Raw genomic sequence first — 26,432 nt, forward strand, 5'->3', positions numbered from 1 at the left:
GTCCCCCTCACTTTTATGGAGAGAAAAATCTCGAAATGCAAAAAAATGCGAAAAAAATGCGAAATAGCGCCTCTCTGGACGCGTATGGGCTATGTGGCGAGAAACGGTATTACACTCCTGTATTCGGTTGTTGAGCTGGGTAGGCTGCGTCGTCTCAAGCCTGGTTACCATAGTTACCCAGAACGCATATGACAGGCATCAGTGGGACAGCTCCTAGTTTAGGACCCCATAACCTAGAACTACCAACAACAAAACGGCATGCAAGATGAGGCCAGCCAAACCCAAAAAGCAGAAAACGATTGCATCGTTTTTTCAAAAAGCATCAACTGTAAGTAAACTGTGTGTTATCATAAACGTTATCATATCACCTTGCAATTTTTGTTGGTAGTCTGTCTGTTCAAAGAAATCTCGCCGTGGAAGTAAAATCGTAGTAGAGACACAGAGTGAGAATAGAGGAAGAGAGACCAATTTCACAAGGGGGAGGGGAGGGGGGAACCTTTATGCATTTATTTATTATCAATTAAATCGTCCATTGCAGCTTTCTGGGGTCTTCTGGAAATGTGTAGGCCTGCTTGAATCCGTGATATTGCCAAGCCTAATGGTCTAGACTCTAAGTTGTTAGGTTACAGTTTCAACAGCGATTGCTAACGTCATCATTTTAAACCGTGAACTGTTATTTTAGTTACTAACACTCGGCGCAATGTGTTCCATTTAAGGTGAATCAGTATTTAACACAATTATTGTGTTGTTGTCATACATCACCTCCATTGAATTTGAATGACTGAGCCTGTTAGCTTGTTATTATCTCGCCTTAGACACAGTTAATTATTTTTTAGAGTCCAGAATTGAACTTTGTAGGCATTACTAACCCCTATAGACAAAAATGCACTACACAAAATAACATATATTTTATTATTTTAAGCTTATTAAAATAAAATGCTTGTACTGTGATGTTGGTTGACAGGCTCATTTATGCAGACAGGAAGTTTGGCCACCATAGCAACACATTATATTGGCATATCCATATGGAATCTTATAATCTCTAGTAGAGATATGGCTCCTGGGACTGGTAGCCTCTGTGGTAGCCTGTAGGTATGCCCATGTTAAATTACTGCCAATGGCGCTAATGCCTTAAAGCAGTTATAATGTTTGTTTATGCTATGTTAAAATGTTGTCATGGTCCTGGCCTGCAGGTAGTTCCTGAAGATGGCAGTGAGGGAGGTGAAACTGAAAGCGATCCACTGGAGGGTAGCAGCAGTTGTGCATTAGATCTACAGCTTGAAGAGGCAGAAGGGAGAGAGGGAGAAGAGGGAGTCCCCCCCAGTTTCAAAAACCTATCTGCGCCCCTGAGTATAGGGAAAATAGTTTCCTAGAGCACCAAGGTCCCCGAAAGCCCTGGATTCCCATGTGAATACACTATAATTAACTTTTAAAAGCAAGCTCTTGCATTAATTTGTATGCCATCTGTGCTGTCGTCAATAGCTGTGTGTCACGCAGAGAGTGAGAGTATTGATAGCACATGCTTGCCCCAGGGCCCCTGTGTGAGTGTGACTTCAAAGTAAATAAAGACCTTACATTGGCCCCCACTGATACCCAATTTTCCATCCACCTGCTAATGGCAGTGCTGAGCACACTTTGCAAACAGGCAGATAAAGCTTCAGTCTTTGAACTCTTTCATGTCTGGCTTTTGTTCTGAGCCACTAAAACAACGAAAGAGAGGGAGAGGCAGAGACAGGAAAAGTGGCCCGCTGCTGCCAGCGCCTTAATGAGACTGACTGACATGGTAGAGTGGAGACAAGGCATGGCATCTTTGGTGGCACGCTGATCTGCACGTAGGCCGTCACACTGCCCAGCGGCATACTGCGAGACGCACATACGCTATCAGGGCTGGAATGGTAACAACGTGCATTTACTCAAGTACAGAACTTGAGCACAGTTTTGATGTTGGTTGACGTCATGTCTCAGTTTCATCACGTTTCACAGGGGAACACTGTCCATTAATCCACCACATTAATCTGGCAGCTGTGTTTAGCCTCCTGTTTCCATTTGAGATTGAGATTTCCCATTGAAAAAGAACATTATCTTTTAAAACACATCTTCATACTTCAGGTTACTCCAGTGTGGCTTCCAAACTTTGGGCTTGTGCAGCGTGCGTCGGGGCCCCTTGTCACGTGGTCGATATCCATGAGTTGTTCCACTAGAGCAGATCGACCAAAGTGAGATTTTCCCTCCAGACTACTCACATGATTTAATTTAAGTAACAGTTTGAGGCCCAAAGCCGTCACTTTATCCAATATTTCACAAAAATACAAAAGATCAGAGTCATGGTTCTGGGCAATTTTTTTCTTTTCTTTCACACATACACACACAGCCTTGTCAGATGAACTCAAGTCAAATGAACTCAAGTGCCCTTTCATTTCCACCATTAATCCATGACTGTGAGATATCTTTTTCAACAGCTCATCCATGAATAATCTATTTTATTCATTTATCCTTTCATTTAAGCTTCACTCGTTAGCTCGTTTCAACACACTCTCAAATTCAAGATGCTATTTTAATCTTGCACCTAGCACCTGCATTAGGAACTTGTTATTTAGAATTTATAGATTGTTGACCATGAGGGATATGAGTACTTTTCCACCTCTGTACATTACACACTATAGGCACGTTTACAGCATTCCACGCACAGGTTCCCGAACACCAGGCTTACTTACAAAGAGCTATCTGACCGTGATCACATTTTGCTTTTTCGACAGCCCAGCCACAACAGCCGCTCTTATCTGCATCCTCCATCGGCTCCACACAAGAGCAACGTGCAGCGAGGCCCACGTTGGAGCAGCGTCAAGGAGGGCAGCGTCTAGTTGTGTAGAGCAGCTGTCTGCACTGGTCAGGGTGGAGGGGGAAACGCTGCGGCCTTATCGCTCCCGTAATACAGTGCTGCTCAGTGGGCACAGAGGAAGCTGGGTCAGTGCTTGCAGACTGTGACGCTCTCAGATCCTTACGGGAATTCACAACACAACAACAATAGGACTCTGACTAATCTCATCTTGTGTGTGATGACAAGAAAAATAATAGTTTCACTGTGATTAAGAGAGAAAAAGAAGTTTACTTTGTGTCACTCTGAGTGTTGAAAGCAGCCTCAGCATTTTCTTTCCCGGCAAACGTGTGTAGAGACAGTTGTTGTGGAAAGAGTAAAAGCTTGTGCATAATAACCTGAGGTCTGGAAAATTGTGCAGCATGGTATTACTGTAAGACAACAACCTTATCTAAAAATCATGTCAACAGCACCACATGTTGTTCAACACCACAGCTACACAGTCAAAGTCCATATTACTTAATAATGATTTGGATGGCACCTAAAAACCATTGTACACATATATATGTTTAAGGTATATACTATACATATGTGAAATAATTGAGGGTATTTCTATATAGACAGTCATGTTGTATTGAGATGAAACCATACAGGCAGACTCAGAACTGTACCCTGGGCTCAGATCCACATGACCTTTGATAGCATCTCAGAAGTTTACGTTCCACTGCCTTGTTTATCTCACCCCTTTAGATGTGACATAGGCCTGTTTGTGTAGGCCTCCCATTCCTTTTTTCTTTTTTTCTCTCTCTCGGTTTCTTTTCCTCCACCACAGACTGTGCATGTTGAGAATCACCACCCACGCTTTGGCTTACTTTGACACAGCAGAGAGCTTCAGAGCTGCATTTCTCTCTCTCTCTCTGTCTCTCTCTTCCCTTCTCTTGCTCTCTGTGTCTCTCTATGTCCGTATGTCAAATAAGGACAATTATTGATCTGGGCAAAATCAAGAGGGAGGTCTTACAGATTAAACGTGATTGGGTTTACAGTAGACCTTTATCTGGATGAGCCCACACAGACGGGCTGAGTGTTTGGTGAGAAAGTTAAACAACAATCTGAGCAAGAAAAACCCCTGACATCCAGATCTGGTGTGTAGAAGTTGGTTGGTTGTGTGTGTTTGTGTGTGTGGGCAGCCATTATCACTGTTCCATCTTTACCCACAATGTATTGTGGGTTTCTCTCTGTCGTCATGTGTCACATCTGTTCATCCGCTGCGTCACGCGGTTTTCACTGTGGGTTCCTGCATGCATGTACCCTACAAATGTGACATCTATGATCCCAGCATCCCAGGGGTGCATTGTATTGTATTCTATTTGTGTTGTTGTTGTTGTTGTTCTATTTTATTTTATTTATTTATGCTTTTTGACAAACAAAGATGACAGTGTGCTCTTGTGTGCCGCCTCGTCCCCACAGGGATGTTCCGTTCCATGTCTGAACAATTCCCAGACCGGCTGCATGCTGGGTAAAGAGCCCGGAGGAAGCAGCACAAATGTCAGACTGGTGCCACATCCTTAAATGCATCATGATTAAATGTGATTTGACACAGACAAGTGCTTTACACACATAGGCTAACATCCAGGGATCCACTTATCCTTTAATCACATACATCCAACCGCGGCAAAAGGAACGAGTCAGAGTGATAAATAAAATTCAGCCATTACACATAATCATCTGTTTATCTGCCACATATCTAACTGTGACTAATGTTGTTCAGTTTTCAGGTTGATTAATGTTACTCTGAGTTGCATGCATAATCCTGCTTTACCTCATGGAAAGGTCATAAAAAACTTGTGCCTTATGTTTTAGGTTTGTTTTGACATTTCTGATGCATTTGCTCCTTCTGTGTATTATATAACTGCTGCCATGCACAGTCTGTGTATCTTTAGATATTTAAGACAGTTGCATGCGAGGGAAAAATCCAGACAGGGAGAAACAAATGCCGTATCTATGATGACTGCCGCTGCGTTCGATAACTCAATGATTTGTGACATTTTCTGGGAAGGACGCATCCTGTTATTGTCCTAATCCTGCATTTTGGACTCCATGAAACACAAGACACGCGCGCACACACACACACACACACACACACACACACACACACACACACACACACACACACACACACACACACACACACACACACACACACACACACACACACACACACACACACACACACACACACACACACACACACACACACACACACACACACACACACACACACATCCGAGGGGCCTGAGAGGAACTAACTGCCTCATCTGATCGTTTCCAGATTCATCATTTTCTTTAGAGCGGGGCAGGACTGTCTTTTTCAGCTCACTTCCTCACCCATCTGTCTCAGCCACTCTGAACTGATCTCTGCCATCTACACACACACACACACACACGGCTGGAGCGCTATTAAATTATCCTGGAATGCCCCATATTAGCCTGTATTCCTACCAATGACTGGCCAGTTGACTTCAGTCCTTACTGTCAACCCAACTAAAAACAAACAGCAGCTGGCCAGGAGAAACTTCAGGAAGACATTTGTTTTTATAAAGTGGAGACGGAGAGAGCAGGTTTGTTTTGCTGGAAGTGGTTTTCTTCCTCTCCTGCCTTGGCCCCAGGCCGTGGGCCCTTTCAGGGCCTGGCTGCTGGAGTGGAGAAAGGAGGCTGACTGGCTGAGAGCCTCGGGCCCAGTCTGAACCCAAGCAGTTCACAGACACTGCTGCCGGGCCGGGGAAGTCCGCCTTCGCCCTGCTGACGTCAGTCACCAACAGACCACAAGACTTGTGTTAGACTTTCAAACAAACTCCCTGCCCATTGCTATGGCACTGTGGACCACCACCATGGAAAACACTAGTCCCTGTCTGTGCGAGTGTTTACCATAAACAGTTACCTCATTTTTGCTGAATCTAAAGGAAGAAGAGGATGGGTCAGGTTTCCTGTTGTCACCCAGACATGTAGAGACTCCAAAGTAAACAGTCTGATGTCTCACACATGTTATTCAAAACTGAATCTGTGATTCATTCATTATGTATCACACATGTAGCACATTTTAGATTAGAAAGCCCTACATTGTGTCAGGAACAAAGGACATGCAGGTAAGTGTTTCCCAGCACTGGCCCATGACTACTGCCAGTTGTGTCCTAGCATGTAAAATATTACAGCTGCGATGCTTGCCTTCTCAAAGCTCCCTGATGTGATGATGAATACATCCCATCTCATATGATTTTAATCTCTCTCTCTGAATATGAGGAGAAGACACAATTACTGTTAGCAGAATTAATATTCATGTCTATTTATTAAGGTTTAATAAACCCCAGAGAAGTCTATGACTGAGCTTCCACAGAACACGAGCAGTGAAGATGAGATTACATCAGTAAATGCCTTCGGTCCTCCCTCCTCTGTTTTCTTGCACTTAGTCAGGTCTGGAGATCTGTTACAGTCATCTCTGCCTTCATGCTAATTCTACTCAACATGCCATTCTGTTCATCACGTATTCCAGATGCTTATCAGTGGGTCAAGGTGCTCTGGGCTCTGGGAGAGTGAATGCCGTGAGGGCCCAGCACATAGCACCACTATCTCTACCCTTCCTGTTTACATTGCTGCCTCTGTGTCCAGCACCAGTGAACTCATATCAGAGGGAGGAGATGTCACTGGTGTCGCTGCAGGGAAGTCACAGCTTCCACAGCTCAATCAAGTTGTTTTTCCTCCTTCTGTTGTTTCCACCTGGTTTTTCCGCTCTAGCGATGCAAAGCTGGAACCGAAGCGGTTGGTTTGTTGTGATGACATGTTTATGAAGATTGTTTCACTGCAGTTGGATATGAATGAAACACATCTGGCTGTCATGACATGTAGGTCAAAACACTTTTCATTAGCCAGGAGAATGATAAAAAAAAAAAGAAACTCTTAGACCACAGCAGTCTGTAATACATGCCCATTTTAATAATCTGATAGAAAACATTTGTTGAGCACAACATACACAATTTTACCATATATTGTGAGGAAAACACTGAAAAAATACATTTGAAACAATGTTATATATTTCAGCAAATATTCCTATAGCTGTACAATGACCCGTCACCGTACACAATATACTGCAGTAAATATCCAGCCTTCATCATCCACCAGGAACAAGAGACAAAAAAGAAAAAGCTTCTTCTGCACCTCATGTGAGGTGTTGTTGCTTTAGGCTGTACAAATGTTTCTGGCTGGAATATCAAACCAAACATTTCAAATTTACCAAAACTGAAGTGTGTAACTTCACGTAATGGTCTTGTAGCAAAACAGCTCGCTGAATAGAATAAATCAGAACCACCAGACGAGTTCAGTCAAACTGTGATTTGACACTTGGTAGTGCATATAAATAATAACAAATATACAGTGAATATTATCAATCAATATCAATATTATCATGTACAAGGAATAGATAATAAATACACTGTTACAAACAGCTGAAGGGTCAGCACAACACAGCTGGGTGCAGCAAGGTTGTGCAACTGTGTTACCACTTACATACTGAAACACACACACACACACACACACACACACACACACACACACACACACACACACACACACACACACACACACACACACACACACACACACACACACACACACACACAAAGGAGGTATCATGTCATGACACGATGTTGGCCTCCGTCTTATTCTGAAGGTTGCACCTTACAACGTGGTACCTCTAAGGTAGTGTTGGACAGATCAGCGACCAGCTGCAGAACTGTCGACATATTCAAAGTGCTGCAATAATAACTACAAGATACAATTATAATATCACTGACAGGTGTCTGTATAAATGTGCACGCAGTCTTACAGTCATTCAGAGTTCAAAATGAGTGACGGTGTAAAGCATTTTCACGAGGATGGGATGCAGTTAACTACGACAAGTGTATGCAAGTGTGTGAGCTGATGAAAAGAGGAGGAATTACAAGGTGGAAATAGTTGAATATAGCTGAGCACAAAACTAAGTTGTGGATTTTTGGGGGTTAGATATTTTTTGGTGCAGTTTAACTTTGCAATAAACTTTCAATGGCCTCATCTTTTTATTTAGCTACAGGAAAATGTGAGGGATTAATTTGGTTTCTGGTTGGAAGTTGGACTTGTTACACTAGGGAAGCATGTGATCACACTTGTCAGAGTTGGCACTGAATTCATCAAAGTGCTTACATCTTTGGAATTCGTTTCTTTTTTTTGGGTTGTTTTGGGGCTCAAAGATAGAAAATACATGTTCTTTTTTAAAGGAATCTGATTGATGAGTTATTTAACTACTTATGTAATGAAAAATTGGAAAAAATATTTGGATAAATCAATAAAAGTGTAAATTACTGATGCTTTACACGCTCTTCTTTCTATATGCCACAAAGTGCAAATTGTGCTGGGAAGTCAACTGATTTTTAGAAATACATCCACTGAACGCTTTTGTGAAAACAAGCTTATACTATTGCCAGAACATTAGGAAGACTGTGTGAGACAAAGATGTCCTCTCTGTAGAAAACTTGACACATTTTACAGCTACATGAATGTGTTCAATAAATTATAAAAACACTTACAAAAAAGACACGGCTGTAAAAAAAAAAAAAGAAAAAAAGAAAGAAAAAAAAGGCACACAACTTTTTTTCCTTTAAACAAGTTTAAGAAAAAACTACTTGACCAGTAGTTTCAGTTGGACACTTCCATCCAATCCTGACACAATACAAAGAATTGTAATGAACATAAAAAAATGTCCTGAAGTGCAAGTTTTGGATTTTTTGTTACTTGTCCCAGTACATGGATTCATATCATCCACTTCACCTTTCTTGTCCGTGAGGACCAAGTTGCAGCTCTGCCTCTGCAGTCCGACAGTAGTCCCTTCTTTAAAGAACAGAGGCCACACTCTTCCAGCTCCCTTCTCGGGCTCAAAAACAAACTGCCACAGGGTTTCCAAGCCTCGTTTGCAGGGGTGTCCCACATTCAGTCAGGCCCTCTCTTAGCCAGGCAGCTCCGAGGAGCCAGATTGCAGGATTGCTCCACTGCAATAAAATGAATTCAGGCTAAAACAGCACAACATGCTGCACTCAAACAACACCATCAGTTCAGCTATGTTTCCGCTGGGGAGACGTCACGCGTCGCCATGTCTACCCCATCTTCGTCAGACGGATGGCTTTGAAGTGCCACTGCGTCGCATCCGTCGCTTGTCTCCATCATCCCGCTCTCCTCGTCTCCGCCCTGTCCGTGCTGATCATCCAGCGTCAGTTCAAACTGAAACTTGCTGGCCACCGGCCCCCCCTCCAGCTCCCCCAGTGGGCCTCCCTCTCCGTCGCTGGTGTAGAAGGGAGGGGAGGGGCTTTGAGGGATCATGCTCTGGTACCAGTTCCTGTTGTCCTCAAGTGTGTCGAGGATGTCCTGGGCGTCGGGGTGGACCAGGTCGGCCCACGTCTCCCACAGAGGGTGGACGATGTAGTCGATGAAGCCAACCTGGAAAAACAAACAGCGGCGACGTCAGTACGAAGGAAAAAATACAATATTACATGATTCCCTTCCTGTTTTTGGAGCTGGATGTGTGTGTTTACCTGTGTTCTCTCCACTGACGCTGTGTGTTTGTCACACATGGGGCTGATCTCCATGCCCCGCTCCCTCTCCCTGTCCCCCTGATGGAAGAACTCATCCATGATCCTGTCCGTCCACTGCCGGTACAGGTCCAGGGGTTTGGTGGGGTTGCTCAGGTCGGCACAGTGAACCATGTTCCGCAACACCTGAAGAAAAACCATCACAAAAATTGAGCACATTGCATCTCTGTAAAAATATATGAGCGTGTGTGTGATGTTTGTGAACGAGCGCGCCTCCTACCTGCATTCTGTCTGTGTAGTTGTCCAGCAGCAGGACTCCAGAGCTGGTCACCTTCTTGGTTTCCACCATCGTCTTCAGATCAGCCAGCAGGCTCATGTGTTTGGACATGTCAGTTGCCAAAACCTGAGAGAGAGAAAGAGAGAGATGTGGAGAACGATGTGAGAAATAGTCGGGAAAGGAGCGATAAAGTAGCCAAGGTGTGATTTTTCAACACTCCCCTCCTCCGACAGAGATGAAGACGTTCTCTCACCATGTCTATGACCATTCTCCGCAGCGTCTGCTTCTGCTTCTTGGAGAGGTTTTGGAAGATGTCGCAGTTGTCTTCCTGCAGCAGTTTGAAGCCCACGGCCAGGTGGTGGTTCTCCAGCACTGACTCATCATTGTACATCAGAGCCAGCTCCGAGTCTGAAAGGTGGAGGAGGGGGGGAGAGGGAGGAATGACAGGAAGGAAGAAATTAAATTGAGCCTTTTAAACTCAGGTCTGGTAACCATAGGAACCATTCAAAATCCCTAAAAAAAAACCCACGTTGTTGCCTTTGGAGACATATCCCATTAAACCGTGCAAATGGTTCATGCAGACTAAATAAATCGCTCCTGAGTTTTTGCGACAGACAAAAAAAAATGGGAGAGAACAGAACTCACTGGTGTTGATGAGGAACTGGTTGGACACTCCTGGGTGGTCCACGTCGTGAATGGCTGCGGCGAAAATGGCTGCCAGGATCTCGAGATCGGTGAACACCGCCTACATTGCAGGAGAAGGAGGAGGAATAAACACAAATGAGCTCTCATTGTTAATAAACTGGCTGAGCAGCAGAGGCTGATCCCTTTGTGTCAACCTCCGAGGAATGCATTACAGAGCCGCGCCGGTATTGGTGACGCTAATTCCAGTCACCCCATTAAATCATAGTAAATAGCTTTGAGAAAAAGGCGAGGACACTTTATCTGCATCACGTTCTAACTACTAATTAAGGATAAATATTTCTAAGCAGACTTAATTGCTGGTTAAGTACTGGAATTCTGCACGAGCATTGTCGAACTAAAGATGAGCAATTGAACAACAAAAAGGGACAGAATGCGAAGTCAAACTGATTTGAAACAAGCTTACATCCAGGGCGGGGGTGGACAGGAGGATGTGTGTGGACTGGGCCACGTCGGCGGCGTGCAGGCTGTTGTGGTAGGCCACGTCCGAGTGATAGTGGCCCTCCAGGGTCAGCATGAACGTCACAAAGGTGTCCGTTGGAATCTTGAACGTCCTCATCAGGTCTCGCTCCTGTGTGCGACAACAGAGGGAGGGGGGGGGGGGGTTAGGAAAACAACGTCCCGGTGATGCCTAAACTATAACGTGACAGCGTGCTGTTTGTCCTTTCGAGCATCTCTAAGAGTAGATAGTGTATGTTCACCTGCACACTAATAAAACCCCATTCATCAAATTGTGAATCATCACTACGGAATAGACGGAGCTGAGAAATGAAAACACTCTCTCCTGCCAAGATGATGCGCGCTTAGAAATCAATTTCAGCTGCTAATGTTCCTGAGCAGATGCTGCTGCAGTGCTACATCACAGAGAACAGACTGTACGCGCTGACGTGGGCTCTTCACGCCTCCGATGTGTACAGGATGAATGCTGAATGCTTTTCAGTTTGCTGCTGTAGCCGTGCACCTCCTTAAGTTTGATCCTTTTTTTGGGTGAGTGCTCGCTTCTCCCTCTTTTTTTTTTACAGTATGAATGCTTTCACACAGCCCTGTCTGCCTTGGTGTGTGAAGACGAGGAGGATGAAGAGGCAGGGCACTGACCTGGAAGATGGTGTACATGATGCACGTGAGCGGCCGGTTGTGGGTGTGCTCGGCCACTTTGAAGATATTCAGTCCCCATTTGTTGATGTCTTCCAGGTCCTGTGAGGGAGCAGATGAGGCGACCGTGAGTGTCTCAGCAAAAAAAAAAGAAATCTTGAAAATCATGTGATTCACTAACATGTGAATCATCCTACCTTTGACAGCAGTTCCTCCTGGTCCGTCTTGACCCCGAAGCGATTGCCTGTGCTCCCGGAGATGCTGGCCGTGTGGCTGACCTTCCTCACCCCGCTGATCTGAGTCATCATCCCACCCTGCTGCTGCTGCTGCTGCTGCTGCTGCTGCTGCTGATGATGATGATGGCCCTGCCTCCTCTTCCTCTCCCTGGACTTTGGAACTGGACATGGAAGCTCCAACTCATTCTGCTTGTCTGGAGAGAAATCGAAGATTGGAAAATATTAAAAACAATGTTTTTCAGATAAAAAGCCAAACTGATCTGGGAGCTGCTGGGTGAGCACCCTGGCTTGTGTCGCTACTGTACTGTAGTAAACAAAGCTAACAGAAGGAGATGGTTGACCTTTCACACCAACGTGGCAACACATTAAAACTACACTGACAGTTGCTTCATTAGCGAGGAATCCTTCAGATAAAAACCTCAGCTTTAATCACATACAGGTATACTGAATGGTCAAGAGATGCTGGTGTGATCTGACCCTGTGTCAGTGACAAATTGATTCTGAGAAGTGCAGCCCTGTTGTAATAACAATCCAGAGAACTGTGCTTGATATTGAGCTGAAATGTTTAGTTTAGAGGAGGGACTTATTAATGTGCGGGTTTGTTTCCAGCATGTGATTCAAGTCTGTCTGCTGGTTGAGTGTGATTCTCACATGCTGCACACAGCTGACAGCGTGTGTGAGCGCAAGGCTCCCTCAGCCTGTGCATGACCACACACACGCACGCCGCAGTCAAGAAGAAAAAACATCTCAGTTGCATCCTCCACAAAGCACAGGAAGAAACGGATCTCTCTCTCCCTCTACACCTGACAGGAGTTAGCTGCAATGCAGATGACAACAAAAACCGCCAAAGCTTCAAAGGAAAAACTTGTGGTGTTTGTCTCCTCTGTCATGCAGACAGCGCTTCTTCTATTTTCCTTCTTTTTTTTTTGCTGCACCGCTTCTATTGTTAGGAAATGGGTCTAGTTTCTCTAGCGTGCATCAACCAGCGCCTTGGCTTGATGGGATGGAAGGTGGAAGAGCTGAGGAGGGGCAGACTTGGCTGGCTGGCTGGCAGGAGGCGAGGAAACACCGTTGTCCTGACGATGAATAATGCAGCGTCTATGTGGATCTGATGGCACTGGGCGGCTGAAGTCTTCCCTGAATGCCCCCCCGTTTCCTCTCCTCCTCCTAGCACCCCCCCCCACACACACACACACACACACACACACACACTGCTCTACAGTCAGAGCAACAGGACTCTCTCTGCCTCTGTCCCCCAGACCAGATCAGACTGGTTTTCAGAGCAGTGGTGCAGTAACCTCACAACCCCTGCCACATACAGACTGTGTCATTCCTGGATGATGTGGGTTCACTTGAGTCTCACACTGCAGTGATGCATGCAGTACATTTTTATGATGGTGTGTGTGTGTGTGTGTGTGTTTTGCATCCAAGTGTGTTGCAGCACTCACCTAGGAAGGTGTTGGAGATGTACTCTGACACTTGGTTGCCTGAGCGACTCATCTCAGACAGGTGGCTTAGCTCCCGGTTCAGCATCCTCTTGAACTGGAGGAAAAGAGAAAAAAAACACAAAACCGACATTATGTTAAATAATGTGCACAATCAAAAGCATAATGATTAAATCATTTTAATGTCGTTTCTGAGCAAACGGTCCAAGCACTTCCTGTTATTTTCCACTGGAATGTGTCCCATGAGAACATGGCCTCTGTGTTTTTTTTATGCGCCATATAAGGTCTGTGTTTATGTTTTCTTGAGCCTGGTTCAAATTAGCCACTAAGACACTTGACTGCTTAGCATTTCAACAAATACTGCGATGCATAATATACAAAAAAGCTAATGTTTATGCACACTTTTCCAGGGGAACAAAATGCGCCAGATTTTTGCCCGTGCACCCAAACCACTGAGCTAATCAAACACATCCAAGTGTGTAATCAAAACACAATCAAATCAATGTGTAATCAGAGACATTTCACCAGCTGTAATGAAAAGGCATGCGCACACACACGCACACACACACACACACACACACACACACACACACACACACACACACACACACACACACACACACACACACACACACGCAGTCCCATCTATGGTAGATCTCCTGTGGGACACACCTTGATGTATCCCCAGGACACAGAGAACAGGTAGTTGGCTTCAGGCATGGTGCTGAGCTGTGCTGAGCCCCTGGTGCTCCCCAGCAGAAGCCCTGTATGCTCCTCTCTGAGTGGACCCCCCAAGGCTGAGCTCAACCTACTGCCTGGAGCTCAAGGCGCCACCAGATCGCCGCTCCAACGGTCGACTCTGGTTAAAAAAAAAACCAAAAAAAAAAAAAACGCCCCGGCTGAACTCTCTAGAGAGGGGCTGCAGTAAACCCCCCCTACATCCCTGGCCAAATGCGCCTCCTCATAGCGTCGCCCACTGTTTTCCACGATCGCAATCCACTGGAGAGAGTGATGGAATCCCCCTGGACGCGATCAATTTCCTTTCCCCCTTTTCTCTCTTGCTCTCGCTGCCTCTGTCCGTCTCTCTAAACCTCCGTCTCCTCTTGCCACCATCCAAATGTTATCCAGTGACACGCGAGAGCTGGAGGAGGAGGAGAGGAGGAGAGGAGGAGGAGGGGGGAGCTCCAGCCTTCCCAAGCCCAGATTGAGGCGAGGAAAGAAGGAATGGCAGGCTCTAAGGCAGAGGGAGAAAAGGAAAGGAGGGACGGAGAGGAGGAAGAGGAGGAGGGGGGGGGGGGGGGGGGTGCACTCTAGCTGTAAGAGCCCCTTGTGGCAGACAGGCTGCTAGAGCCTCTCTCTCTCTCTCTCTCTGCCTCCCACCCCTGCTACATCTGAACCATGCACAGCACTGCAGAAAACACAAGTTTGGAGAACCCCCCCCACACACACACACACACACACACACACACACACACACACACACACACACACACACACACACACACACACACACATCTCTCTCTCTCTTTCTCCCTCACTCCTATACTCTCTGCAAAACCCCTCCCACCATCTCTTTGCCCCCCCATCTCTACACCCCCTTCTTGATTTGCTCCCCCCTGCTCAGTAATGCAGAACAGATCCAACGCATACTGCGCAATGTGAGGCTTCAAAGCACCACAGTGTTTATCACATGGGTGAGGAGACGCTGGGTGTTCATTTACCAGACTGGGTTTGAGTCTCTTTCATGTGAAGCTGCTGCTCAGTCTGCGCTATATTCTTCTCACTTATCAGCTATTGTCCACAACAACATCACCCCGAGACGCTTTCCCTGTCTCACTGCAGCACTTTTCTCTATTTGAGACACAAATAGAGACGATGGGAGACAAACAGATGAGAGAGTGTTCAGTCTGCAGCCCACCAGTGTACCACCAATTGCACGACAACCTGAACGCCATGGCAACAGAGTCACGTGGCCCACTCCGCCGTTCTCACAGTGGTCCCTACTCTAAACACAGCGCATCCCATCACATACACGCACGCACATGCATGTACAACCACACACACGTTCAATGCACAACCACACACATTCAGTACACAATCCACGGAGATCCCTGAGACAGACACAACTAGTCTGGATGCTGCAAGGACAGAATATTTGTTTCTTGCAGAACGAGCTGCACGGTGGCTTTTCTCCACAATAAAGAGAGGCACTAAATCCAAGTCAAACTCTTCTTAATTAATACAATGGGATAATGGTGCAATCAATTCCATGCCCTGAAAAAGCGATTACGCTTTTCTGCTTCTACAATGCGTTCAAACATTATGAGAAAATAAATCAACCATGATTGTGCCTTTTGCCAGGGTCTTTTTTATTTCTTACAATGGGGTCTTTTCTTTTCAGACTGGACCAGACTCTCTCTGGTCACAGCTGTCTAATAGCTGTCAAGCAGACAGCTAACATCTACTTGACTGTGAAACTTGAATACCACTTTCAAAGCGTTGGCCGCACTCAAAACCCAGACTGCCAGAGGCAGTCCATAAAAATCAAAGAGAGCTCGTAAGAACAAAAATTTCAGCTTGGATTCAGACGGCTTTATTCCATTCAAAGGGAACTTGTAATTGATTCTTTAAAGCAGCGGAACAGTGTGGATTTGTGTGACCTCTAGGAAATGAATCAGGCACAAAGCCACATGTCAGTCACTCTGGGTCATGTAGTTCAGCTCAGACACACAGCATACGCTCACGGCATGGTGACAAGTAGATGACTGTGCTCAGGAGAATAGATTACTCAAGGCATGGTATTAACTCACACATCCTTTTGCGTTAGCAGAGAGTACATACTACATTCAGAACAAAACCTCAACTTATGAAACCAAAAGAAGTTACATAAACTCTACAAAAAAAAGAAGTTGTGGTCAGTTTGCAGAAGTTGATGAGCTGATGCCTTAACAAGTTTGAATATTCAAAATAGGTGCATCCTGAAGCCATTGTGTTCCAAATGTAGAAGTAAATGCTATGAAACACTATTAACACCTCAAACTCATCTAAATAAATGCAAACAGTGTTTTTCATTTTTTTAAGCTGCATCCAACTTCGCGTGCTTCACCCAACTGACCTGAATCCACAATGATCCATCTAAGCTTAAACAACATTCTCAGTGTAATTTGTAAAAAAAGAAAAAAAAAGAAAAAAAAAAGAAAAGAAAATTTTATATCAAATTTTTTTGTCTATATTATCAATTAACTGAGATAAAATCAAATTAAATATTCCACGGTAAATCACTCTCATGGCGAACCACACTCTCACAGCAAAGTGTAAGCAGTATCGCAACTAACTCACCTTTTTCCAACTGGTAAACATCCCAAAGTTTTTCTTCTGCTTTTCAGAGCAACATAATCCCATTGTTACTTGAAAAAAAAAAACCCTAACACAACTCAGAAGAAATCCCGTAGAGTTACAAGAGCAGTAACTTTGTTCAGTGCGTCTGAGACTCTGCTGCTTCCTCTCTCTATTCTCTGTTCTGTGGCATCGGGCAGGAAACATATAGCGATAAAGCTGACTTGACTGCCTGGCCTCCACAGTCTAACAAGAGATCGATGGCTCCTCCCCTTAACACCGGCCCAAGCATGTAGTCCCACCTACTTCCCTTTTACTTGATAAAGTAATTCACTGAGGTAATTTACTGGCAGATATCCTGCTTCCTTACGCGGCCTCGGGCACCAAGCAACTAACATACCTGAGCTCATCAGTGAAAAGTCCCAGAAAACAAGTTTGGCAGACTCCGACACTGATATACTGCGTCACAGAATTACAACATAAATGTACATATGTGTTCATTTGGCACGAAGCCTTAAAGGTTGGCTCAGTTCATGCAGCAATCTTTGACCTTGAATGAAACAGCAGTAACAGAAACCCTGATTGCACAGCGGTGGCATTGCATTATGATGTCAATCTGTTCCTGTGCAATCTGACAAAAGCCCAGAGTGAGCAACGGCTGCCTCCGTCTCGTGTGAGGCTGTTTACAGCGTCAACACACAGCTGATGAGGCCTAGCGAGTTTTCACGCTTTAGTAATATTAGAAAGACACGTTTCCTAGAAGGTGTTGATCAAAAGCAGGAGAGAACAGGGTCAGAGTGGAGACAGGTTTCATATTCACTTCCCTCATTCTGCCTTATTTTCCATGATAGCCGCACATTACAGGAGGTTCAACTTTTTAATTACAATTAGGCACCATAATCACTACTGTAGCTTGTCTGATCTCCTCACCACCCTTTCAGTCAAAAGGAATCACCACACTATAATTTAATGTCCATTAGCCCTGCTACAGCTACAGGCCCACCGCTACATCTGTTTCAATAATTTTGTCATTTTTTCCCCACTGAAGACGGCGGGGCTTCAAAGCTGGAGTGACCACACGTGAGTTAAAGTTTCCTACCCCGCTCGCGCTCTTGCTCGGGGGCTCGCTCGCACGCTAGCCCGCAAAGCGCTAAACTCCTCTAACTGGATTCAGATGGCAGTGTTTGTCCAAGGCCGTCACCAGCATCAGCATGGAAGTGTGGCGGGGCTAATGATAGTGAGGGGCAGGGAAGCAGCGCCCCGCTCTGAGGTCACAGCGACCAGACCGGCGGTCAGCAGGGTGTGTGGTCCCATCGCCCCGGACACACCTGTGCCCTTGGACACTGTAAGCGGAGACACCCTGGGTTTTGATGGTGGGCTCAACTACATCCTCGCTGGTTCCGGAAAAGAAACGGACTCTTTGTCGGGCATCATGTCAAATGAATGCTGGGAGGGAGCAAAAGAGTCTGCAGATGCTGCATTCATGGTGCAATAATTTAAATGTAATTGACACTGGTTTGTGCAATAAAAATATGTGACTGGAGTGATTTGTTATTCTTTTCCATCTCTGTACATTGCACAACAAGCCCGCCCAAAGACAAATCTCAACTGTGACATGATAAACTGCTAACCTCTGCTCTTCCAAAAGCATCATTGGTCAACAATGCTCTGTGGGGGCACTGGTTCATATCCAGACTCATGATTCATGGTGGATAATGTGCCCGGCCAGCCTGAGCGGGCGGCTGCGCTGTGTGTGTGCGGTGCGCCTGCAGGGCCTTGTGCTCATTGTCTCGACAGTCCCAGTGACGTAGATATCTGTAAAGACTCAACCTGGCTGCCTGGTCAAAGCGCAGCTATTGTCATCTGGTAACCAGGGAGCAAAGGAGAGGGGGCAGTAGCAGGTGGGGGAGGGGGGCACGGGAAATAAAGAGACAGGAAACTGGTGTCACGGTCACAGTCACCCGTCACAGTATGACAGCGTCCCTTCCCATCCAAATCCGCCCTCAGACCACAGTATAGAAGACAAGCGGAAGCGGACAACGCCACCCTGGGTGTTTAGAGTCTGAAGCCGCCACACAGTCGCCGCAGTCTGCTTGGGGGTTGAGCAATACTCTGCAGTGTATAGTAATTGGATTGAGCTCTACACAAATGAAATACGCACCGAGAAACATTTTACTGCATTAAAGCAAAGACAAGTAACTAGTTCTAAATAGCTGCTTTGTGTAGTCTTGTGGCACCACAATGTGTTTATTTAGCTTCACTTGCAACAAATAAGAAAGCTGAGTTTTTGAAATTTAGAATAACAAGTTGGATTTATCCAGTCTGTCATGGCAATGAATGATAATGGAGTCTTTATCTTTTTAGCTGTGCTAGCAGGGCTGATGCCTGCAGGATGAGTTCCCATGACTTGTCCTCCAGAGCCACAATGAGTTTGACATTTATGTTTTTCAGTGATATTATTAAGTATTGAATGACCTGCCATTAAAGAAAGAAGTTTGCAACATTTCATAGAAACAACTGTCACTAAACAGAGGAAACAGGCTACAGCCCCACCAAGCCTGAGTTCCCTCCTCAGGCAGCCTAACACCAGTCCACTCCAAAACTCACATGATGGCGGGGTGGGCCATCATGGCCAGTGACTCTCAAGGTGTTAATGACCCCACAACAAGTTAAATGCTTTGACCTCTGCACCAGTCAGAGTTGAAGAAGTTCAAATGTCTTCAAGAACCTCATGCGACTCCACCTTCCACAATATTACTAGACTACAACTGTGGGATTTAGCTCAGCAACCTAGTGTTGGCATTTCTAGTTGGTGAAATTCATATGGGAACATTTATTGTTTTGACTGAGCAAACTGTATCTTAACCTTAATTTTTAAACTTCCTAACAAAATACAAATGGTATTGGTCCAACACAACTACGACGTAAAGTTGAGAACTAAATCAAAAATATTAGCTACTGTGTCTTTATTTATCACCACATGCATACAGCTGATGTCACTTTGCTTTGCTCCAAAGTTGGTGGAAGAAGATTCGTAAAAAGGAGAATAAATTATTTTAAGCAGCAACGTCTGCAACACAGAGCAGTGAGGATGCAGCAAAGTGTTTTCCTGACTGCTTGTGAATGAGACAAGAAAAGGTGAGTTATACCTTTAAAGCTAACCTGAAGTTTAATCCATAGATTTAGTTTTAACTGTTACTCTTAAACCGTAGTCTGGGTGAACTTTTGTCTGTCAGTTGACTGTGACCTTTTCAGATGACATCACTTGAGAAAGTGTGCCCATGTCCGACTGAGCTCAAACTAACAACAGAGCCAACATCCGCACCACACAGGAACAAGGACAAATGCATCTGTGTGCAGTTTAAATCACACTGTATACCCTCCTGTATCCTGGCCTGTTGCATAACACACCAGGTAGTTTGAATAAGGAAAGGACATTGAGGCTGAACACTTTCTGTGGAACACATGCCATGCTAAGCCTGCTATGCCATTTAAAGATAACAGGAACTCCGTAGTCATGTATGCAAAACAAACACTGCACTTTTCTTCTTCTTTTTTTTTTTACAAGAGATCCATAAAATGATGATGCCAGCTCATATAGTACCACAGAACAGCTGTTACTTTGCAAGTGCGTCAATGTGGCAAAAAGCAATTTACATTTTGCATACCCTGTGCAAATGGACAACCACACAGAAAACCTATTGTCCAGCTGTGAACAAGTCAGTCAAGCCATCATCACAAGTTCACTCAATATAATGCCCTCTGACAGCAAGAAAAAAAACAGAATGCACTGTGTTGCAATAATTTTGTAGTAATGAACAGCTACAGCTACCTGTGAAATGATCATCTTTAAATCTAAGCCTTTGTTAATTGTGGTCTGGGAGACCAAAATAACACTGGATACACTGGATTACACTGTCTAATGGCAGTGTGCTGTGTTGCTGGGAGATCTTTCTGTGGCCATTTGTGCACTGGGTGGAACAGACATTGACACAGTGAAATGTATGTTAAGGGTCTAAGCTGCATAATTATAGTTATAATAATATTTATTAGTCAATCTGAGCACTGTGTTTATATGTCAATAGCAGATTACAGGTTCCTCTGCTGGACGTAAAGAGGTATTGATCGTCAAGTTAAAAACAATATTAAACTTTCTTTTTTTTAAGCATTCACATTTTTTTTTTTTACCCCTCCATACATGACACCCTTGAACTATTTATCTAAAAATTTAAGTGTTCTCTTTGAAAATGAGAAATGCGTCTTGCACAAGAAGACGACCAAATGTGCAACAAGATCAACACCTGTAGTTTACAGTATGTTGCAAAGTCGCATCCGTCAGAGACGAGACAACACGAGCAAATGCATTGTTTGCATATTTACAGATATAAATGAATAGGATGAATAGTCCTACCTTGTTGGAGGCCATGTCACTGACAGAGCGGTAGGTCTGGATGGTCTCCAACTGGTCCAGACACCAGTCCAGCTCCTCCATGGTCTCCATAGCAAGCTTCTGGTAGGACTCATCTGCCAACAGACACATGGACACGTAATCAGGCCCAAGAGGATCCATGTCCATGGCTGAGCCCCCCGACACCATGCGCGCAGGTCCGAGGGTCCCGGAGTGGCTTGATCGTACGGAGGACTGGCTGGCAGGACATCCGGGAGACGCAGAGGAAGAGGGGGAGGTGTGGACACAAAGCTCCTTCATCTTGTTACGCTCTACCACAGAAAGTTCACGGAAGTCGTACTCTCAGACAAACTGAGGCTAGAGTTACTGTTTGCTGACTCTCCCTCTCTGTAGGCTCTTTCTCTCTGTACCCCCTCATTCCCTCGCTCTCGTGCGCTCTGCAAACCCCCCTCCCACTCTGTCTGGCTCCCCCTCCCCTCCCCCCACCCCTCCTCTCTCAGTATCACTCAACTGAGCCAACTAGGCGGTCTGCTGCCTCCTGCTGTTGATGTGTCTGTGGACCCCCCCCCCCATTCAAAAACATACAGTGTGTGTACACACTACACAGAAGTACAGTACTCAACCCTAAAGCCCGAGGAGAGATCAACCTGGCTTTGCTTTCGTATATTCTCCTCATACCCTCATACTGTTTTCATACACAAGAATGCATCTCTCTGATAGCTGATATATTGAAACTGCAGAAATGTCAGGGAGGTGAGGCAGAGACAAAAAAACTGCTTTAGTTTATTTAATGCACTTTGTCAACTCCTGATGACTTCCTTTCTGAAACATGCAGACCACTTCAAGGCTGTACTCTGCTGAACTGCAGCAGCAGCTCGCACCACACCACCACGCTTCAACAAACTGGCTCTCTCCTCTCTGAACCTCTCTGAGGGAGAAAAAAAAATTATATCAAACACCAAGCTCTGTGTTTGCACAAGCAACACGAGAGGCAAACTTTGACTCCCTGAATTGGGGGGAGGCCAGGCCAGGGTCTCGCTGTGTGCCAAAGAAACCAAAGCACTTCCTCTTTGGCCCTGAACTCACACAAAACATGGAGCGGAATTACTGAATGGCAGAGTGACTGCTGAGGACAATCATAGCCGTCATTCGGTGAAATAGCTCTGTCGTTAGCAGCTGTGACTCAGACATGGTAGGCGGACAAGTTTTGGTGAGGAAAAAAGTGGTTTATAGGAAATGCACTGAGATGTTAAAACAGGAAACAAATTAAGAAGCATCATATTCTGATTCTGATACCAGGGAGAATGTTGATTCAACAAATCTGTGCCTGGAGGGAGCAAACACTCGACGCATCTGGATCTCCCCGTCTTCCCTTTGCTACGGAAAAGACTGATCTCTACTTCATAGGGCTTCACACATGGAAGAAATTTACCCCATATGCTTAGCACAACAGGACAGCCAGCGTGCTGCTCCCCAATTTACGTCAATATAGTGGATCAAAGCACTTCAAAGCACAGTGATGGCGCACAGACTCTGAACCACCGACGCTTAACAAAGAACTTCAATGAGATCCCAGACAACGTATAGTGCAGTCAGGGGAAACCTCCCACCACTGAAAAGGTATCTGAACAACACAGGCGAGGGCGACTCTTCTGAATCATAAAGGACAGTCAGGTTTTTAGTTGTTTAAGTTTGACTGTGGTTTTTAGAAAATCATGCCACTGGCTCCTCAGATTACAAGAGGAAGACTGCTAGCATTAGCCACATTCCTCAGGTCAGACCAGTTTTTCCTTTGCTTGCGATCCAGGTTGGAGAATTCAAAGAAGACTTGGCTACAATATGCCGCCGGACGCCAAGCTTCGCGGTCCAAACTATTCACAGGAACCACTGGCATCCGAGCCATGTAAAAATCAGTGACATAGAGCAGAAAGGAGAACTTCAAAGCAGCTCATGCACAAGGTGGTGAGCTGTTGAAACTGGGTATATATCCATGCACGGCCGCCTTGAGCCATAGGGGCAGTTGATGTTGCCAAGACGGAGCAACCACATCCTGCCCCCGTTCCCTCCGATGAGGGTATATAGACATTAGACATTTTAACAGGGCCGTCGGTGGACATCAAAGGGCTGGCTCTTTCAAGCCACCTGTATGATCAGCGTTCAGGTCATTTTGAAAAACTGGCGGCTGATTCACGCACACAGGCCAGAATTAGATGGCAGTAAACCAGTCTGATGTAGTCTGCAGAACAAAAGTTTACTGGCTTTGGTCTCGGGCTTCAAACCACTTGCGTAAAAAGTAAAATCACTGAAGCAGAACTTCACACATTCATCTCATGGATTTCCTACGGATGACAACAGTTGGACCTGGAGCCATGCTTCACTTATGTGACTCACGTAATAATCAGATTTGTGAGTTAAAGTTGTAATTAAAACAGAGTTATATGCACACACACAGTAGGAGTAGATGGGACTGCTGAAGAAATCATCACCTCTCGTCGATCGTAAATACAGTGCTAAATGGGCTTACAGACATTTCACAATGTCACCAGTCAAAAGTGGCGTGACGAACTCTCAGTCTGAAAACCTGCTCCAGACAGAGTGTGAGGTACTTTTCCAGCCTGTTTTTCAGTGGAAGTCTTTTTTTTTTCTTACTTGAGCAAGTCCTAATGCTTTGGCCATATGCTGGAGGCTGCCCAGAGGACAACAGACCTCAGTGTGCAGACAGACCCGTCTGCCTCCCCCCTCTCCATCTCTCTCCCCCTATAGGGCCACAAACCCACCTCTGTGAGAGCCATCAACTGCACTAACGACCAGGGCTGGGCTCAAACACACAACCCCCCCCCACCACCACCACCTCCATTCCCGCCCAAGACACCTTCCAGTCACATCCACCTCACACTGCCCCTCTCTGTGCTCTCAACCCACCCCCCAAAACCTGTTTCCCCTTGCTGTCTGGCTGAAGCTTGGTCTGCAGAACTGTTCTGTCTCAGCTATTATACCACCTACTGATGAGCTGCAGCCAGTCATGGCTGAAGTATTTTCATCTTTTATTCAACAAAAAGCAGTGATGCCGTTATGTAAAAGGGACATCCTGTGTTAATTAATACGTCGGACATAGTGTCAGAAAACTCCACGTCAGTACTAGAAATAAAAGTATTCAGTAAGCACAGCCCTTATAGTTTGAATATATCATTCATAATTAGATTTTTTAAATTATTATTATTTCTAATGCATTTACATGTAACATGCATTTCATTTTAATGCTGGAGCAGGTCAGGAGTAATCACATTCGAGGGAAAAACCATATTAAGTGCCTCAGTCATTTGTTAGACCACCACATGCCTCCAGAAGAGCTTCATCACTCAGTTATTCAACAAACCTCAGTCTCTCTACTGGAGAGATGAACAACACCAAATCTCTCATAGGTGCGTAACTGAGCTGACATGTGGTGACTGTGAAGGCAACAGTGTACGTTCACATCATTTTATACTTATTACAGAATTCAGGGGGGTCATTGTCATCCAGTTTCTCCACTTATCTTCAGACTATTCTTGATATTGTCATCTGTGTATAACTATAATTCTTCTATATAGTCTGAGGTCATCATTATGATGAGAATATCTATCATATATTTAGTTTGAATAAGAATAATAAAGAGAAATGTGCACCTATGAATTTCAAAGAAATGCGGTGAAACAAAAACACAACCTGTAAAAGTATCATAACATGGAAAATAACACAAATTAAATATGATTGCGTAAACATGTGATTAAGTACTTCAGTAACTGTAATTAGTCATTTCCTGCCATATGTGGTATGTATGTGTGAGCAGCTTTACAGGCTTGACGTATTGTTCAGTATTTGATATGAGTGTGTGATGCGACTTTAACACTGTGACTAATGTTACTTAAATTGTGTTTATTCATACTGGCTGGACATGTCAGAGAGTGATGAAGCCAGTTACAACAGAGAGCCAGTGAAAAAGACTTGAGTCACTGCCGTCAGGTTCAGTGTAAACAGCTCCGAGCCATCTGCATGTACGCAAACACACACATTCCGCATCTTGACCTCACCACATTATGAAGGAGAAAACACATACTTTGACATTGGTACGTGCACATACTCAGCAATGCTTGTGTTTGACTTCGCACTATACGCGGCGCTGAGACAGACAGGTTGGTGGGGTGGGGGGGGGTTGGGTTAGAATGAATCACCTTTGTATCACCCGCCTCCCTCCCCCCTATGTACGTCAGTGTGTTCACCAGAGCAGAGATGCAGAAACATAAGTCTGACATAAGGAAACAGAATGAAAGAGAAAGAGGGAAGTGTCTAAATTCAACAAATGTTTGTCTAATCAGAAAAGCTACACAAAAGGGTTATCTTGACAGGTGAATAGTCAACACAGCACACTCCTTGTGGGAAAATACACTGAGACTGTAAATATCTTAAAGCTGATAAGTGACTTGCCTGCAGCAAAATAACTATTTGGTCACTGAATAAATCATTTGCATAGTGCAGATCTAATACTGCTGCTGACATTTGTTTTTCCAACAAATAGTTTATCCCCAGAAGAAATGTAATTTATACATTTCAATGCCATTTATGACACTGGTTTATACATTAAAAATGGAACAGTACAGTTGCACATAAAAGAGGAGTCACAGAAAAGTGAAATACTGCAGTAGTTTAACATTTGTAATATCTTTGACAGTATGAAGATGTGTACATACAATTTTTGCTTTTATTATTTTGTGTAATTACAGTTGTTATATAATAGCTAATTGTATTTGTTTGCATATAATGTTATCGCTTTTTCAACATAGGCTTTCGACATAGCCTCTCCACAAAGACCAGTAATATCTGATCAGGTCCGGGAATTTCTTTTATCAGATCATGAGGAAAAATGCCGACTTCCCATTTCCTGATTATCAGAACAATAAGTTAAGAGTTACCGTGAAAGGTGTGTGCGTGTGATTTGTTACCTCTATCAAAAAGGGCGACTACTGTATGAGACAGAATCTGATACAACGATCTGGTGCCATGTGGTGTAACCTCTGGGGAGCCAGTGGTGTGGAGGAGCTTTACGGAAAGTCCGACCCAGAAACCACCTTATCACCCTTTGTTTTCTCAGTCCTCGCAGCTGATTTGGCTGTTTACAGTTTAGGACGAAGCCATAATCTCACACCTATCAAAACAAAAGACTTCAACAGATACACAAACACACAGACACACACACAGATTGCCACACACCTCATCAAGGCCAGTTTGACAGCTCCTTCACAATGCACCATGGAGCTGTGTTGGCATGGGCCAGCTTGAGGGATGGGCCGCAGCGAGGTTTATGACTGTGCTGACGTCAATGACATAATTCAAATACTTAACCAGGCTGCACGCTTCCAGCCCTGCAGATCCTCTCCCCTGGCTGCCAGCCTGGAAAACCTGACATGGACTCTGGCTGCGGAGCAGAGCGTCTGCTGCAGACAGCAGAGGTGTGGACCGGCCAGACTGAAAATGAC

The 26,432-nt window shown here is 44.9% G+C and overlaps 1 protein-coding gene across 1 annotated transcript in view; it reads right to left on the reverse strand.

The window, feature by feature from the left end:
• Positions 1 to 6,780: 6,780 nt before the first annotated feature.
• Positions 6,781 to 26,432, reverse strand: part of LOC311000875 (3',5'-cyclic-AMP phosphodiesterase 4B-like) — a 36,268-nt gene continuing 16,616 nt past the window's right edge. The window contains exons 7-16 of the mRNA XM_083991745.1: positions 20,923 to 21,035; positions 13,179 to 13,272; positions 11,692 to 11,924; positions 11,498 to 11,596; positions 10,809 to 10,973; positions 10,346 to 10,445; positions 9,954 to 10,108; positions 9,704 to 9,826; positions 9,427 to 9,609; positions 6,781 to 9,331 (exon numbers count right to left, since the gene is read on the reverse strand). Coding sequence (XP_083847871.1) covers positions 8,954 to 9,331; positions 9,427 to 9,609; positions 9,704 to 9,826; positions 9,954 to 10,108; positions 10,346 to 10,445; positions 10,809 to 10,973; positions 11,498 to 11,596; positions 11,692 to 11,924; positions 13,179 to 13,272; positions 20,923 to 21,035 — 1,643 coding nt within the window. The 3' untranslated portion in view covers positions 6,781 to 8,953. The remainder of the gene's footprint in view (positions 9,332 to 9,426; positions 9,610 to 9,703; positions 9,827 to 9,953; positions 10,109 to 10,345; positions 10,446 to 10,808; positions 10,974 to 11,497; positions 11,597 to 11,691; positions 11,925 to 13,178; positions 13,273 to 20,922; positions 21,036 to 26,432) is intronic.

The sequence above is a fragment of the Trachurus trachurus genome (assembly GCF_905171665.1).
Source record: "Trachurus trachurus genome assembly, chromosome: 17".
Taxonomy (NCBI): domain Eukaryota; kingdom Metazoa; phylum Chordata; class Actinopteri; order Carangiformes; family Carangidae; genus Trachurus; species Trachurus trachurus.